This window comes from Gobius niger (genome assembly GCF_951799975.1).
Source record: "Gobius niger genome assembly, chromosome: 9".
Lineage (NCBI taxonomy): Eukaryota > Metazoa > Chordata > Actinopteri > Gobiiformes > Gobiidae > Gobius > Gobius niger.
In genome coordinates, this window is record NC_136860.1 from 3,467,723 (window position 1) to 3,483,320 (window position 15,598).

General features: G+C 45.5%; 1 protein-coding gene across 1 annotated transcript in view; it reads right to left on the reverse strand.

Annotated features, from left to right (window-relative positions):
• LOC306967796 (insulin-like growth factor-binding protein 5) overlaps positions 1–14,667 on the reverse strand; it is a 31,003-nt gene extending 16,336 nt beyond the window's left edge. Inside the window, exon 1 of the mRNA XM_079562985.1 lies at positions 14,005–14,667. Coding sequence (XP_079419111.1) covers positions 14,005–14,335 — 331 coding nt within the window. The 5' untranslated portion in view covers positions 14,336–14,667. The remainder of the gene's footprint in view (positions 1–14,004) is intronic.
• Positions 14,668–15,598: the final 931 nt, after the last annotated feature.

The following is a 15,598-nucleotide window of genomic DNA, read 5'->3' on the forward strand; positions in this document are numbered from 1 at the left end:
GATTAAATGAAGAAGAGGAATAGAGTAAAATGTGGATTAGTGATGCATTTGTATCAATGTATTTTGTACTTTAACGTCTTAACTCCCGCCTCCAGTTTGGCTTTACCCAAATAAAATAAAGCTTAAAAATAGCAACAAAAATGAGGAAGAAAACGCAACAAAAAGGCGGCAAAAATTGAGATGAGCGACAAAAAAGCGATGACAAAAAACGTGTCAAAGTGTAACAACCCGGGGAAAAAGATCTGTAGGTCTTAGCTTTCATCCATTGATTTATGTCATCAGATGCACTGCTGTTTATATTGTGTATATAATGTATATATTTTTTGAAGGGTTGATCCTTTTTGGCACAGTGTCCCTTTAAGACGGGCACCATTGGGTCCCAGTCACACCTGGAGCTCTTCAGCAGTTTGCCTGATGAAGGTCTCAGGACCGAAACGTTGACCAAATCCTAATAAACTATTTTTTGCAAGGTTGTCAGTGCGCGGGAACTAGTATTATTTTTGCTCATGTAGGTCTTAGCTTTCAAATGAGATGTTACTCTGGCCTGTAAAGGGGCTCAAAGGGATATTTCAGGATTTCCTAGTTATCCAGAGTGTTGTTGATTTTTGGAGATACATATTTTATTTCGTGCAGTCCTTATATTTGAAGAGTTTAGTGGTGCTAAGCTAGTGCTAAGCTAGTGCATGTCTATGGTAGCTAGTAGCCTGCATTGACCCACAGTGCACCTGAGGCAAATCACTTATAACACCAGACGACCCATAGAAATGTCTGTGTTGGTTGGATAATCTTTGAAATATAACCATTTTGCATTAAAAAGAACCTATATTTGAGCAGCATCAGCTTCCTGGTTGTAGCGACGCAGCGGCGGAGTGATCTGCTCGGTTTGCCGGATCTACAGTAGTTTGTTTACCTGCGGCCGCCATTACTACACGTGGAATTCACAAAGGAGCTTTCTACAAATCAGATATGGCAACGTTTGGAGGACGAGCCCATGATTTTGAAGAGGTTTTTAATGCAGGCTACTAGTTACCATAGACATGCACTAGCCTAGCACTAGCCTAGCATCACTAAAAACTTCAAATATAAGGACTAGATGAATGAAAAAAAACAAAAAACTCCAGAAATCAACAACACTCTGGATAACTAGGAAATGAGGCCCTATGTCAAAAATCCGGAACTATCCCTTTAAGAGAAGTTAAGTAATGAAACTGCTGGATCCTGTATTGAGCATCTGACACCGAGCAAATGAAAATAAACGCGTCCGAGCTCCGTTCGACATGTTTCGAATGCGACGTCGGTGTTTCTTGCCGCGAGCCGGGCCGGTCTTATTCTGGTCTGCGGTCGGGCGCCACATGTGTGTGTTTGGGTCCGGGACGTCCGCCGCCGCCGCCGCCCCGCTCCTGGGTCGCAGTCGCCGCACACTCCCAATTGCCGGGTGTGGCCCGTGTCGGGAGTCCTCGGCGGTCGCAGTTCCTATTTTGGCGTGCGCCCCTTAAACGCACCGCTGGGCTCCGTCCCGTAGAAAAAACATCCCGGCGGGCGGCGAGGGGAGACACGGTGCAAATTTTGGGTTTAGCACTTTTGACAAACGGGGATTACAGTGCGGACAGGCCTCACGTTTGGTTTGGGCCATGATACGTTTGCCCTGAGCAGACGCTGACTGCAGTTTACAACAAGTCTGCTGCCTTATTTCATCCTGACAGGGCTAGAATCTCAAAGCCAAGGAGAGATATCCTGCAAAACCTACAAAACCTTGCAACATTGCCCCCTTGTCAAACACCATTATGGACTTCACTTCATTCACTCATTCAGGTGCACGATATGTTCACTTTAAAGCCACACTGCAGAACATTCCAGACGCCACAAGGAACACAACTGTCCTTTAATGCTGAGATGTAAACAAACAATGCTATTTTCATGGGTTCCCAAAATCCAGAAGTATTTGAAGTCCTGCTCCCTCCAGACTCACGGATCAGGTCTGAGGAGAGAGAAGGTTGCTTGAGCAGTGGTTCTCAACCTTTTGGAGCCGCGACCCCCATTTTAACAGTTAAAGGGGTTTGTGACCCCCGCTCTGGTCATACCCTGAGAAATAGGCACGTTAGTCTGCATAATTCTTAAAAAACAAAGAAAAAATACAAATGGTTAAGGTATAATTCATCAAATTTACGTTCAAATAATGGCACTCTGGTAAAATAGCCAACACATGCTACAATAAAATATAATATTATATGCTAATAAAAATATGTATCTTTTATCTACATGATCTAGTGACCCCCCCCATTTGCCTCGCGTCCCCCAGGTTGAGAACCACTGGCTTAGAGTACAAACTTTTCACCCTGGAATTAAAGAGATTAACTTTGGTGCTAGACATGAAGACCAACTTGCTGAAATGTTATGTGGTTTGGCAGCCATTTCCAAAGTCCAGGACATAGAGGCCCCCCCTTATCGATCTGAAAAACTCTCGGCCCCCCGCGGACTATAAAATCACATAAAAGCTAATAGCTACACCTTATTATGCCTTAATAACACGCACACTAAGGGACTTTAAACTTTAAACATGTACTAAGTACTATTTTCCTCCCCCTACATGTTCCAGCCATGTCCTAATGCAGTGGTTCCCAAAGTGGGGGTCGGGACCACTCGGGGGATCGCGAGGCCTTGGGTGGCTGTCCCCAGATGATTTCAAGATGTAAAGAAAAGAAAATTGCTACTGTTTTTAGTATAATTTTGAGATGGAACGTTACACCTTTATACAGTGGGGGTCCCGAGTTGTGTACGTGTCAATTTTTGGGGTCCCAGCCAAAAAAGTTTGGGAACCCCTGTCCTAATGTGTAGAATGAGCTCAGACCTGTTCACCACAACTGCCTCTAAAATCCTGCACTGTCACTCAGAAAGGGGTTACTTCAGGCCCAAAGCGCCGCCATGCACGAGCTTAATACAGAAGCTGCAGTTACATGTATGACCTGAGGTGGCAGTAGTGAGTATAACATGGCTAACTTGCATCTAGCCCCTTTAAGCTACATTAAGAGGAAAAATCCAGTACTAGTGTTGACTCTGGTTAAGGTCCGCTATTAGAGGCACATTTATCTCCACCTTTGGGCTTTCCGACCACCATCGATGACAACATGCATCACTTTGCTCCTGAAAAGGACTCATTGTCAGCTCCAGCAGCGACTCCAACCCCTGCGCCTTAATGCCTTCACCTGCCGCGCTCTCCGGAGATAAAGTCATGCGTTCTGTCCGTCCACCAAAGCCTTAAAGCGAATTGGCACGGTCCCGCTACATTCATGGAGTAGAAAATCCCCATTAAACGCATGATGTGGCGAGCAGGGACTTCTGAAAAGACTGTGCGGCCATTGTTTCCAGAGCGGCCCCTGGAATTTTCGAACATGTCCATTTGGGTTTCCGGCTGTAAGGCTCTCAGACTCCCGATTCCCCCGCGGAGCCCGGACAATGGGGGTCTGGGCCCGGCGCGGACTCTCTGCAGCAGGAGCGAGGAGACGGTTTGTTTAACAGCGGCATGTGGTGCGTTCGCGGTCACGTGTTTTCTGAGCGCTCCGGTGATTTCATTCACAGCTGTTCGCTGGAGCGGCCGGGTGTCCGCGAACAAGTGAACGGGGCGGATGTAAAAGGCTTATTAAAGCGAGGCTTCGGGGACAGACTTGGCAGAATGGACTTGAAGGCTTCGCCATAAAGAGCCGCCGGGTTCTCTTTAGTGTTTATGGACGAGCGGAGAGGCTGAGGTAGAAATGCGAGCAGGAAGTCATTGAGATTAACTCAGGGTTCAGGCGCTGTTTTCACCCACAGAACACTCAAATACTGTCTTTACTGTCTCGGGTTTGTGGTAGATTCACCTCTTAACCCCCACCTGGACTGAGCACGGTTTCTCCAGTTTGGTTTTACCCAAATCTAAAAGCTTCTGGGGAAAAAAAAGTGTCAAAATAATGTCGAAAATGAAGCTGAAAACGCAGCAAAAAAGCATTGAAATGAACTGGCGAAAGTGTGGGGGGAAAGTGACAAAAAAAAGCTGCAAAAGATCAGCAAATTGTGACAAAAACTCAACAAAAATGTGACAAAAACTCAACAAAAATGTGACAAAAACTCAACAAAAATGTGACAAAAACTCAACAAAAATGTGACAAAAAATGTGACAAAAACTCAACAAAAATGTGACAAAAACTCAACTAAAATGTGACAAAAAATGTGACAAAAACTCAACAAAAATGTGACAAAAATTACTAAAAATGTGACAAAAAATGTGACAAAAACTCAACAAAAATGTGACAAAAACTCAACAAAAATGTGACAAAAATTACTAAAAATGTGACAAAAAATGTGACAAAAACTCAACAAAAATGTGACAAAAAATGTGACAAAAACTCAACAAAAATGTGACAAAAACTCAACAAAAATGTGACAAAAAATGTGACAAAAACTCAACAAAAATGTGACAAAAATTACTAAAAATGTGACAAAAAATGTGACAAAAACTCAACAAAAATGTGACAAAAACTCAACAAAAATGTGACAAAAATTACTAAAAATGTGACAAAAAATGTGACAAAAACTCAACAAAAATGTGACAAAAAATGTGACAAAAACTCAACAAAAATGTGACAAAAAATGTGACAAAAACTCAACAAAAATGTGACAAAAATTACTAAAAATGTGACAAAAACTGTGACAAAAAATTACTAAAAATGTGACAAAAGTTCAACAAAAAAATTAGAAAAACTCAACAGCAAGGATATGACAAAAATGTGACAAAAAATCAACAAAAATGTGACAAAAAATCAACAAAAATGTGACAAAAAATCAACAAAAATGTGACAAAAACTCAACAAAAAAAGCAGAAAAAATGTGACAACAAAAGTGATGAAAGTGCAACAAAAAAAGCAGCAAAAATAAGATGGAAAAAAAGTGAAAAAACAACAACACAGGAGCAACACGAGGAAAAACATCAGTTTTGTTGGTCTTAGCTTTCAAATGAGACGTTACACCATCACTCTCAAGTCCAGAAGCTTTTAGATTAAACAGCTGTGGCCTCATAAAGCTCATACACATGTAGCTTTGATATTTGGCCAAGTGTATGTATTGTTATAGAGGCTCCTGTTGGGAAACAATAACCACTAATCTCTCTGATACTTCACAGAAACACCTAAAAAGGTCAGTGTGCATGTTTTATAAGCTCATATATTATGGGATATATCATAAAGTAACGATTCATCACAGCTGTGTTACATCAGTGTATGAATCTGTGCCAACTCCACCTAAAAAAGTCCATTACATTTATGTTCCCGAACCCAGGACTAAACCAGGACTGAATCAAGACTAAATCAAGGCCGACATCTGGAGCGAAAAACCAGCACTAATTGAGCCTTTTGGTCCAAATAAACCAGGACTAAACACATGAAGTCCATTAGCGTCTGAAGCCTGAGTGAAAAAAGCCTTTCGTGATGGGACGAGCTCGCCCCGTGATGGGACTCCGTGATGGGACTCCGTGAGGCAGACTCAGCCGTAAAGTCTGTCCACCTGCAGCGCGGTTTAGCCGCCGCGTGTTAAAGCTTTAACGGCCCGTCTCAGATGTTCAAGGTGAGACGGATGGAGTTCTCGTGCCTGAAAAAAGTGTCGGGGCCAGATGGGAGAGGCACACACGTGATGATCCGGGGCCGGAGTCCGTGTCCGAGAGAGCAGGCGAGACGAGGGCTGAGACGGGGCTAAAGAGGGACTGGACACAGACTAAAGAAGGAGTAAACCTAGGGGAAAACAGAATTTGTCCTGGACTAAATCTGCGTTCAAATTTAGGGCTAAACCAGGAGATGAACCCAGACTACAGTAGGACCAAACAAGACAAAAACAAAGCAAAGGTAAACCCAAACTAGCAAACTACTATTATTGAAGACCTTTTAATGCCACGGAATCTAACGGAAAGATTTACAGCTCCTTTCAAAAGTTCTTTACCTTAAAGTATCCAACAATGAACATGAAATACAATGAGACACAAATAAATGTACTGACAAAAATGTAACTGACTGAACCCGGGGAGCATAGGACCTGCGGAACATAGGACCCGGGGAACATAGGACCCGGGGAACATGGGACCCGGGGAACATGGGACCAGGGGAACATGGGACCAGGGGAACATAGGACCCGGGGAACATAGGACCCGCGGAACATAGGACCCGGGGAGCATAGGACCCACGGAACATAGGACCCGGGGCACATAGGACCCGGGAACATAGAACCTGGGGAACATAGGACCCAGGGAACATAGGTACGCATCCGATTTGTCCAAGTTTTGTCCAGAAGCGGCATTTTTCTACTTGACACTTATTGATCTTTGGCCATGTGTGCATCAAACACAAAGTTTCCATGGTGAATGAACCAATAAAATGATGATGGAAAATCTGGTCACCCTGGTGCAGTTTCTGTCAAGGCGACTGTGGCTACATACTGAGCATACCTACAGCGGCGGCTACTGCGTGTGAAGTGTTTCTGCAAATAAGGACCAGAACTAAACTTCTCTGAACCCGGGCTAAGACGAGACCGAAACCAAAGCAATGTCCACGGCACAGAAATAAACCAGCGTCAAAGTGCTGCAGTATCAGGCCTAAACCTGGACAAAACCAGGCCAAAGAGATGAGAACTTAACCAGCTACAGGCTCCAAACCAGGACCGAAACCAGCACTAGCCTGTGGCCCTGTAGCCCCTGAGCGAGTGTGCGAATGGCTAAAGCAGATGTTAATTGTCAGAGCGAGTGGTGACAGCTGACGCCGGGCTGCTCCAAAACAAAGGACTGACTGTGATCCTGCGTAAGAGGGCTTTTCTGGACAGCGTCAACCCACGGACCGCGATCTGAACGGCCCGGGCCAAGTCTGGAGTGGAGCGTTTTATCTCAGGAAGACCGCAGTTTTGAAGTTACTACTGTTTGAATAAGTGAAAGATACAATCGACCGTGTTATAGCATTGTTCCCTCATCAAGTTCATCCCTGAGGAGGATTTCTCTTCATTCTGTACAAAGTTCTTTCAATGTGGGGACGTTTCTGCGCACTTGACCCATCTTTAAACCAGTCTCACCCTTTTGGGAGAACCTGCAGGAAACCAGTGACCGTGAGGCCTCACTCCATTATCCGCCCGCGATATTAGGATTTGTTTCATATGATAATGTTGTTTGCAAAGCCACAAAGCGACAGTTGTTCAAACAAGCCGACAGCTGGCCCACAGAGCGACTGATCTACGGGTAGTTCTCGCTCTTTATTCAGGACTGAGACCTTCATCAGTGGTTTTCATGTTTTTCTAATCAGTGCTCTGTTTGGGATGTAGCAGTAATTTTTACACCAGTGAAGCGGCAATGCATCGAGAAAAGTTGAAACAAAAGACAACTGGGACCGATTCTGTGGAAAACTGGGACAAATCAGAGGTTGTGGAGGAATCTATTGGAACGTGGGACAGAAGACTCAAATCTGGGACAGTCTCGGGACATCTGGTCACCCTAGGTCAGGGATAATAAAATTAGTTTTATAAAGCACTTTTATGGACACTCAGCTGCCCTGGGGTAGACTGACGGAAGCGAAGCATCCAGTCTGCGCCATCGGACCCTCCGACCACCAACCTCTCACTCACACACTACATTCACCCAGTCTCCCATCCGAGTACCGACCAGGCCCTTCCCTGCTTAGCTTCCAAGATTTGGCTGGTGGTATGACCCGTATGGATCTCCAACCAATAGCTCTCCAGACACTCTCTAGAAAAGTCACATTTTAGACTTATTTTCTTTTTGCTCTGAACATTTTGACCAGAATCTACAAACCGATATGGAAAATGAAGAAAAGTACAAGAACTAGATTCAACTCTTTAATTTTGCTTAAACATCTCAGCTGCTCATTCTCCAGGATGAACTCCTCCAAGTGTTTTCGGAGCATTAGTAGCTCTCTGTAGGCTTTGTTATGGTAATGGCTCTGGATCTGGACTCTGTGGCGGCCGACCCATGTGTGAAAAAGATGTCTCGTGCTCACGGTCTCACTGTCGTCTTCCACAATCCATTGGCGGAACAACCTGGTCACTCAGGACGTTCAGGTGGTCACAGAGTGTTGCTGAACCCAGATCAGAACGGTGGGTAAAGGACTTTCATTGGTCCGGCAGGCTTGTAGAGCTCTAAACTAATCCATCCCAGTCTCTGCAATGTGACGGACTGTATTGACTCTGAAAAGACTGAAACAAAGCGTGTGTGTAAACATCAGAGGCACCTGTCGCCGCTTCGCTTTCATCCGAACTGTTGCTAAACTCTGCGAGAGCCCAGACGTCCCCCCGCCCCCCCACCCTCCTCTCTGCAGCGGGGTGTGGGGGCGGGGCTTCCTGGGGTCCGGGGGCCGCAGCTGTCTGTGCCAGCTGAGCAAAGCCGAGGTGGAGGGGGGGGGGGACACAAGAGCGAGAGCAGATCACGAGACGGAAAACTACGGGAGGAAGGGGGGGGGGGTAGAAAGATGAGGATTTCATGGTGCTAAGGTGCCCACACAGAAAGAGCCCATACTGCTACACTCACTGCAAAAACGGATGTCTCGATAAAGTTATGAACATTTTGACTTGCCAAGTAAACATTCCGTCAGAGGAATCGACAAGTGATTTGACCAGGTTATTTCATCGGTGGATTTCTTCTTCCCTGACAGAACGGGCGTATTCCAAGATGCCAATGCCAGGGTTCATGGGGCTCACATTGTGAAAGAGTGGTTCAGGGAGCACCACAGAGTCCAGGTCTTAACCCCATTGAGAGTCTTTGGGGATGTGCAGGAGAAGGCTTTGCACAGCGGTCGCACTCTCCCATCATCGATACAAAGATCTTGGTGATCGATACTGGATCTTCTGACATTGCAGAAGGCTAAATCTAGAGATAGATAGAGACGGCACCTTTGGACTCTCCCATATATGGTCATTCAAAGCAGCCAGAGGGGGAAAAAAACAGAACTTTCCCCCCATTTCTCCACCATTATCTGAACAATTTCACTGAAATACATTGTGTTTCACTGAGTTTCAGCTTAGACGAGTTGATGTGTACCTGTCTGTTCTTTGTGTGTGCCCTCAGTCACGCAAAAAGACTAAAGATGTTGTTAGCATTTGGCCTCTCCCATTTTATTCCTATAGTTCCAAACGGGGGTGAAGTTGGAAGCGCCCAAGCTCTTCAGACCAGACAGTACGTATGAACTCGTCTAAGCTCAGGTAAGAACATATCACAGTATGGAAAAACCGTTGCCTTTTCCTTTCTGTATCAACATTTAACTTTCCACCGGAGCAGAGTAAAAACAATTGTTTTACATTTAGTTTTCTCCAGTTAGTGTTGTTTATTGGTTCACCTCCTTATTGAAAAAGGACAGGATGTGACATAATAAGAGGTAAACACTCCCTAAATCTCACCATGACAAACTGTACATAAGGGCGAAGAGCGAGTCCCAGTTCTATCTCTACCTGTGATGTTTGGCACAGACAAAAGCAACTTTCTTTCAACTTTTCTGCTGGTGTAAAACTATGATGAATACTAAACCACGGAAATCAAACAAAGCAATGATAAGAAAAAGGTAAAAAAAAGCTTTGAGGACAGAATAAAGTCGGTCCCGGTGCAGACACGTGTGGCTCGTCTGACGCAGATCAACCCCGTCATTATTAGCGCCGTCACTAAAGGCCAAACAATGAGCTGTTGTCCCTAATGACACGTTACAGTCGTTTTATGGTATGCATTCACAAACACGAGAGCGTCCCGTCTGGCACCTCCGCGGGCGCCGCCAGGGCCCGCCGGCGCTTCGGGACGGGCTCCTGCGTCTGCACTGTTAAAAAAAAACTCATCATCTGTGTGAGCTGCATGACAGATTTACTTACAGGCACTGGGGCGAGAGTTTGTTGTTTTAAAAAGAGGGTCCACACTTTTTTCAGCGGATGTGTAGAGTGTAAAACACCAGAAACGCCAGATCTGCTTCATAATATTACTGAGGTTTTTAAATGTGTAAAATTACAAGTATTTAAGTAGACAGTACCAACTCTGTTGACGTGTAAGAAGCCTGAGGGCCAACTGAAAAGATCTGAGGGCCACATTTGGCCCGTGGGCCACACTTTGAGGCCCCTTGTTTTAAAATACATACATTTTTACTTACTTATTTACTTAGTACTTATGTATTTACCTAGTACTTGCTTGCTTACTTATTTACTGACTTATTTATTTACTTGGTACTTATTTATTTACTTAGTACTTATGTACTTAGCACTTACTTGCTTACATATTTACTTACTTATTTACTTAGTACTTACTTGTTTACATATTTACATACTTATTTACTTAGTACTTGTTTACATATTTACATACTTATTTACTTAGTACTTACTTGCTTACATATTTACGTACTTATTTACTTAGTACTTACTTGTTTACATATTTACTTACTTATTTACTTAGTACTTACTTGCTTACATATTTACTCACATATTTATTTACTTAGTACTTACTTGCTTACATATTTACTTACTTATTAACTTACTTACTAAAAATTCATACTCCAAAACTGCTCTCATTTATCCCATTGTACATGTTTTTATTGGTGGGGGAAACCTAAACCAGATGGTGAGCACATTAGGAGGGTCTCAGGTTCCCAAAAACACAGAAACTGAAGCAACTTAAAAATGTAGGTCTGAAATCAACTCAAAATCATGAGTTCATTTAACTTGCAGATATCTTACTTTTTTTTGCAGTGTTGTAACAACGACAGCGCCCCGCCCAGTGTGGAGCATTCCCCACTCTCCTCTCCTGCTCCTAACATAGGTCCTGAGAGCTATTTTTAGACCCACACACACACACGCACGCACACACACACACACACACACACATACACACACATACACACACACACACACACACACACACACACACACACACACACACACACACACACCGCGGCGCTAACAAGGTGCGCGCCACCTCCAGCTAAAGTTCTTGAAGTTATAAATCATTCAGAGCTCCTTCTTCTCTGTGAACCGAGCCGTCTGGCCGTCTGAACCGCAGCTCGCACGCCAAACGATTTACAGGTAATCCGAGTGAGCTGCAGGTTTTTCGGGGTGTTGGCTGAGCCCCACGGCTAAAGAAGAACAGCCTCCTCTCTGTGTGAAATCGCTCGTACGGCAGCTTTAAGTTCATTCAAGAATAAGTCAATGTAGATGGTCAAGCGCTAAACAGTCCATTTGCATTCACTAAAAAGAATATTTCAGTTTCTTCCTATAATTTGGGGGTTGTCTCCAGAGTTGGCCAACGAGCTGAGGCTGTTTTGGATGTGAAATGCAAAGTGTATGTTGACGTAATTCCAGTCATAGCCAGCAGGGGGAGCACAGTCAGTATTGCATTCCGATAGCTGCAGCCAAAGAGAGAATTGACCCAGAAAAAGCCGTTCCATGTTATCCTCCCCATTCCAAGACAAAAACCTCCTTTTTCAGCAAATTAGTTTCACTAACTCAGCATTCGCGAAGAAGAAACAAACTGAAAACAAAACATGGAACCACGCAACAGAAGCCAAAACTCCTTTCAATAACGACTGCCAGGGAATATCGTAGCACCAAACAAAAAAAGTCATTCAGGCCTATGTTCAGCGCGTGCAGATGTCACTGTTGCCAGCAGTAAAGTGCGAGTTACAGAATTTAATATTACTCTGCAATATGAAGCTAAAGGTGATGATTGAGGACAGTGATGTATTTATTAAAAATGCATGTATTCCGTTCCGATCCAACACTGATGACAGACTAGAGCAGGGGTGTCAAACATACGGGCCGCGGGCCGGATCTGCCCTGTAGAGCATAAATTCCAGAGTATGTAAAAAAAAAAGTAAGTCTCAGGCCCATTCCTGTGCAGCGTTATAGGATTGTTTAAAGAATAAACAGAATGCTCATTCTAGCCACTAGGGGGCAGTAAATTAAAAAAAAAAGGAAAGAGTTCCACATGTGTCCAGCAGAGGGCACTGACATAATAAGAGCTCAGGATATGAACAACACATTATATAGCCACGTGGTAAATGGACAGTCTGCCCAAGGGCGGCTGTGGCTTCAATTACAGCTTACCACCGCAGAGTGTGGAGTGAATGAATAATGACTACTGTGTAGCGCTTTTAAAGTGCAATACAAGTGTAAGCCATTGTCATTGATGAAGCTACAGTCAAGTTGGGGCTTTGACCAAATCACAGCTTATTATTATTCATTTATTGGAAAAAAGATTCTCTATTAAATGAGTTTGACCCCCCCTGGACTATAGTAACATGTTGTCACCTCATGACATCAGCAGGTAGAATGGAGCCTTTTCAGACAGACTGAATATTCACGAAAGAAACAACAAATGCACAACTGCAAATGTAAAATCAACCTTTTTTAAGCTTTTAACTCGTCCAAAACACACCTGGAGTCGTCTATTGTACGACATGTGAAAAGCAGTAGAGGAAGCCACTAAATTAAAACAGTTGTGCCTAACTTTCTTAAGACACCTATAGCATCCCACTTCTTCACAAGGACGAGTTTATCGAAATGCAAGAAAACTCGCCTGCAAGTTCATAGGATTGATAAGAAATGCTTTATAATAAGATGCTGCAGTGTTTTCCCCACAAATGTCTGGGTTTACAATACACTAAAGACAAAAATCAGATATAGTGCCTTTAAAGTGTGTTCATCACGGTGCCATTGATCTGCGAGCATGCCGTTATCTGACAGTAAAAGCTCTCTGCAGGCAGCACTACTGCCTGCAGAGGGCGCTTCCAGCCCAGTCTCTCACTCATTACTGTCTTTTCCACCTTTGAGAACATAAAAAATGGGAGCGTGCCAAGTCTCGGTTACTCACTTTGGGACGTAATCAAAAAAAAGGGGGGGGGGAGCTATTGTAGAGGGCGATCGCTCTAATCTCCGTGGATGTACTCTGATTTCCAATTTGACGCTATATTTGTTTGGCCCTCGGTTTTTCATTCCTCGTCCCTAATCTCCAAAAAAAAAAAAAAAAAAACTGGCCCCGCTGCCAACAAACTCAAGACGCGGCTGCCAAACGAAACAAGAAACTTTCCAGCGTCGATAATGCCGCGGGTCTGGCTATAGCGCGCGACTTTTCTGCAGATCCACCAAACATGGGAGGCAGAGGCAGCAGGGAGACGCGTTAGAACGACTTTACAGCTCTATCTGGGATCACGTGCGATCGGAGAGCACGGAACACAGCTGCGTAACGGGGGCTCCTCCGGTTTCAGCGCAGACCCCTGCCAGTGTCCAGGCTGAAGCGCCTTCGACCCAGTCATTCCGCAAACCTTACGCGCATGATGTGCAAGGAAATGAACGTAATCTGACCAAAACCTGAAGTGTTAACAACCTGCTCTCCAAGTGCAGCGTTTACGCGCAGATATGACGACAGTTCCAGTTCTGTTTGGCGCGCGTAAAAATGAAACACTTTCAGAAATCTACCCTCCTAGAGCACTGCTTGACAAGTCTGCGTGATTTTGCAGCTTCACTCTTCTCCAAACTTTTCCCTTGAACTCCTTTTCCTCCCCAAAAATGCAAGCTCTCGCCTCCACGAGCGCGAGTCCCACACCTGCTCTTTATTCTACTGCGCTCCTATACGCACGGCGGAGCGAACCCCTAACGAGGCAGGAAACCGAAAACCCAGACGCCAGCAGATTAAAACACATGCCTGCGCGCCTCGACACTTGCAGGAATTTCTTACAATCTGATGGGGTACTGGAGAGAACCAAAGTGACGCCTTTTGACGTGTTTCCAAGTAGTAGCGATGCTCCAACCTGCTGTTTGCCCTCTTAGCACTTCATCACTCACCGTTTACGCTCGAAGCTGACGCACTCACACTTTATCCTACAGCTTTACTACTCACACAATGTTTACCCAACCCCTTCTTGTTGTCACACTTGCAGTTTATCCGACTTTTACGCACGGAGACGTCCTAATGTGCATCCTATACTTGATTAGTCCATCTTTACGCGTGGTGGAGAGTGGTCCTACCTGGCGGCGGGGGCGCGGGTTTGTAGCCCTTCTCGTTGGTGCACACGCCTCGGCCGTGGAGCAGCGCGTGCAGGGGCTTCTCCTCGCCGCTGCGGGGGAGACAGCGCAGCCCCTTGGTGCACGTGCCCGTGTAGACGCCGCACGCCTGGCCCTCGGCGAGCGCGCACGTCAGGCAGCAGCCGCAGCCGGGCTCCTTGACGAGCTGGCAGGCCACGGGCACCGGCGGGCACATGGACAGCGCCTTCTCGTCGCACGGCTCGCACGGCACGTAGGAGCCGCGCAGGGAGCCGGCGAGCTGCAGCACGACAAGCGCGGCCAGGAGCAACAACATGGTCCCCGGTACAAAAAGAAGTTGGGGGAGGAAGGAACCGGCGGGACGGGGGTTGGGGGGGGGTGTTCTCTGCTTGGCACAACGCCGCTACAAGGAGAGGGGAGAAGAAGGAGAAAAAAAAAAAAAAAAAAAAAGATAATCCGATTGTTCAAGACTAAAGGCTTTATCCAGGGGCTTCAGCGGTGTCCAGTCCGCCGCGGTGTCCTCTGTCCCCGCTGCGTGTATGTGTGTCTGTGCGCGCGTGTGTGTGTGTCTCTCTCTCGCGCTCTCTCTCTCTCTCTCTCTCTCTCTCTCTCTCGGTCTGCGTCTCTCAGACTGTTCGCGGCCGCACCTCCAGAGCGCTCTGAGCGAGTGGAGCTGCAGCTTGGCTTTTTAAAAACAGCCCAAACCCCTGAAACAGCGGGGAGGGAGGCGCACTTGTTCACGGCTTGGCAACTCGCCAGACCCTTCTCTCTCTCTCTCTCTCTCTCTCTCTCTCTCTCTCTCTCTCTCTCTCTCTCTCTCTCTCTCTCTCTCTCTCTCTCTCTCTCTCTCTCTCTCTGTTCAAGGGCCTGTATCATCCACAACTAACTTTTATACAGCATTTCGTTAACCTCTTACTCCCCGCCGCGTTTTCTCCAGTTGAGCTTTACCCAAATCTAAAAACCTCTCCACACTCCGCCTCATTTGAAAGCTAAGACTTACCAAAATTGACCATAACTTGTTTGGCCAAGTTGTTCCTGCGTTTTTGTCGTGTTTGCATCCCTTTTTTTTTTGTCCCTTTTTTCCTCCTCGTTTCCGTCGCTCGGTTCAGGCGGGGGGTAAGAGGTTAAGACACCTTGTACCTGAAGCTATACTGCGCAGAAACCAAGGCTAAGGACGTACGAAGTATCACAAAAGCCTGAATAAAGTACAACAAAGTCCATTTGAGATCACATTTGCGCTTGCAAAAGGGAGATGTAGATTGTGTGGGAGCTACACGGCTGTGCGGATCCTTACTCCAAACACTCCACCTAAACTATAACTTTGTGTCTTTACACCACGCATTTCCAGAGCTTTTTTTTTTTCTTTCCATTCAGTAGATCTGCGCGCTCGGTTCGGGAAGCCTGTGTTTATGCGCAGATACTTAGCCCGGATTTTCTCTCATGAGTTATTTTGTATATTTAAAAACGCTCGGGACAAATTTGTTTAGAAACAGAGCCGCTCTCCGGGCAGATCTCCCGAAGTGGAAGCCTCTCCTTAGCGCTGTGTGTGCGTGTGCGTGCGTGTGCGTGTGTGTGTGTG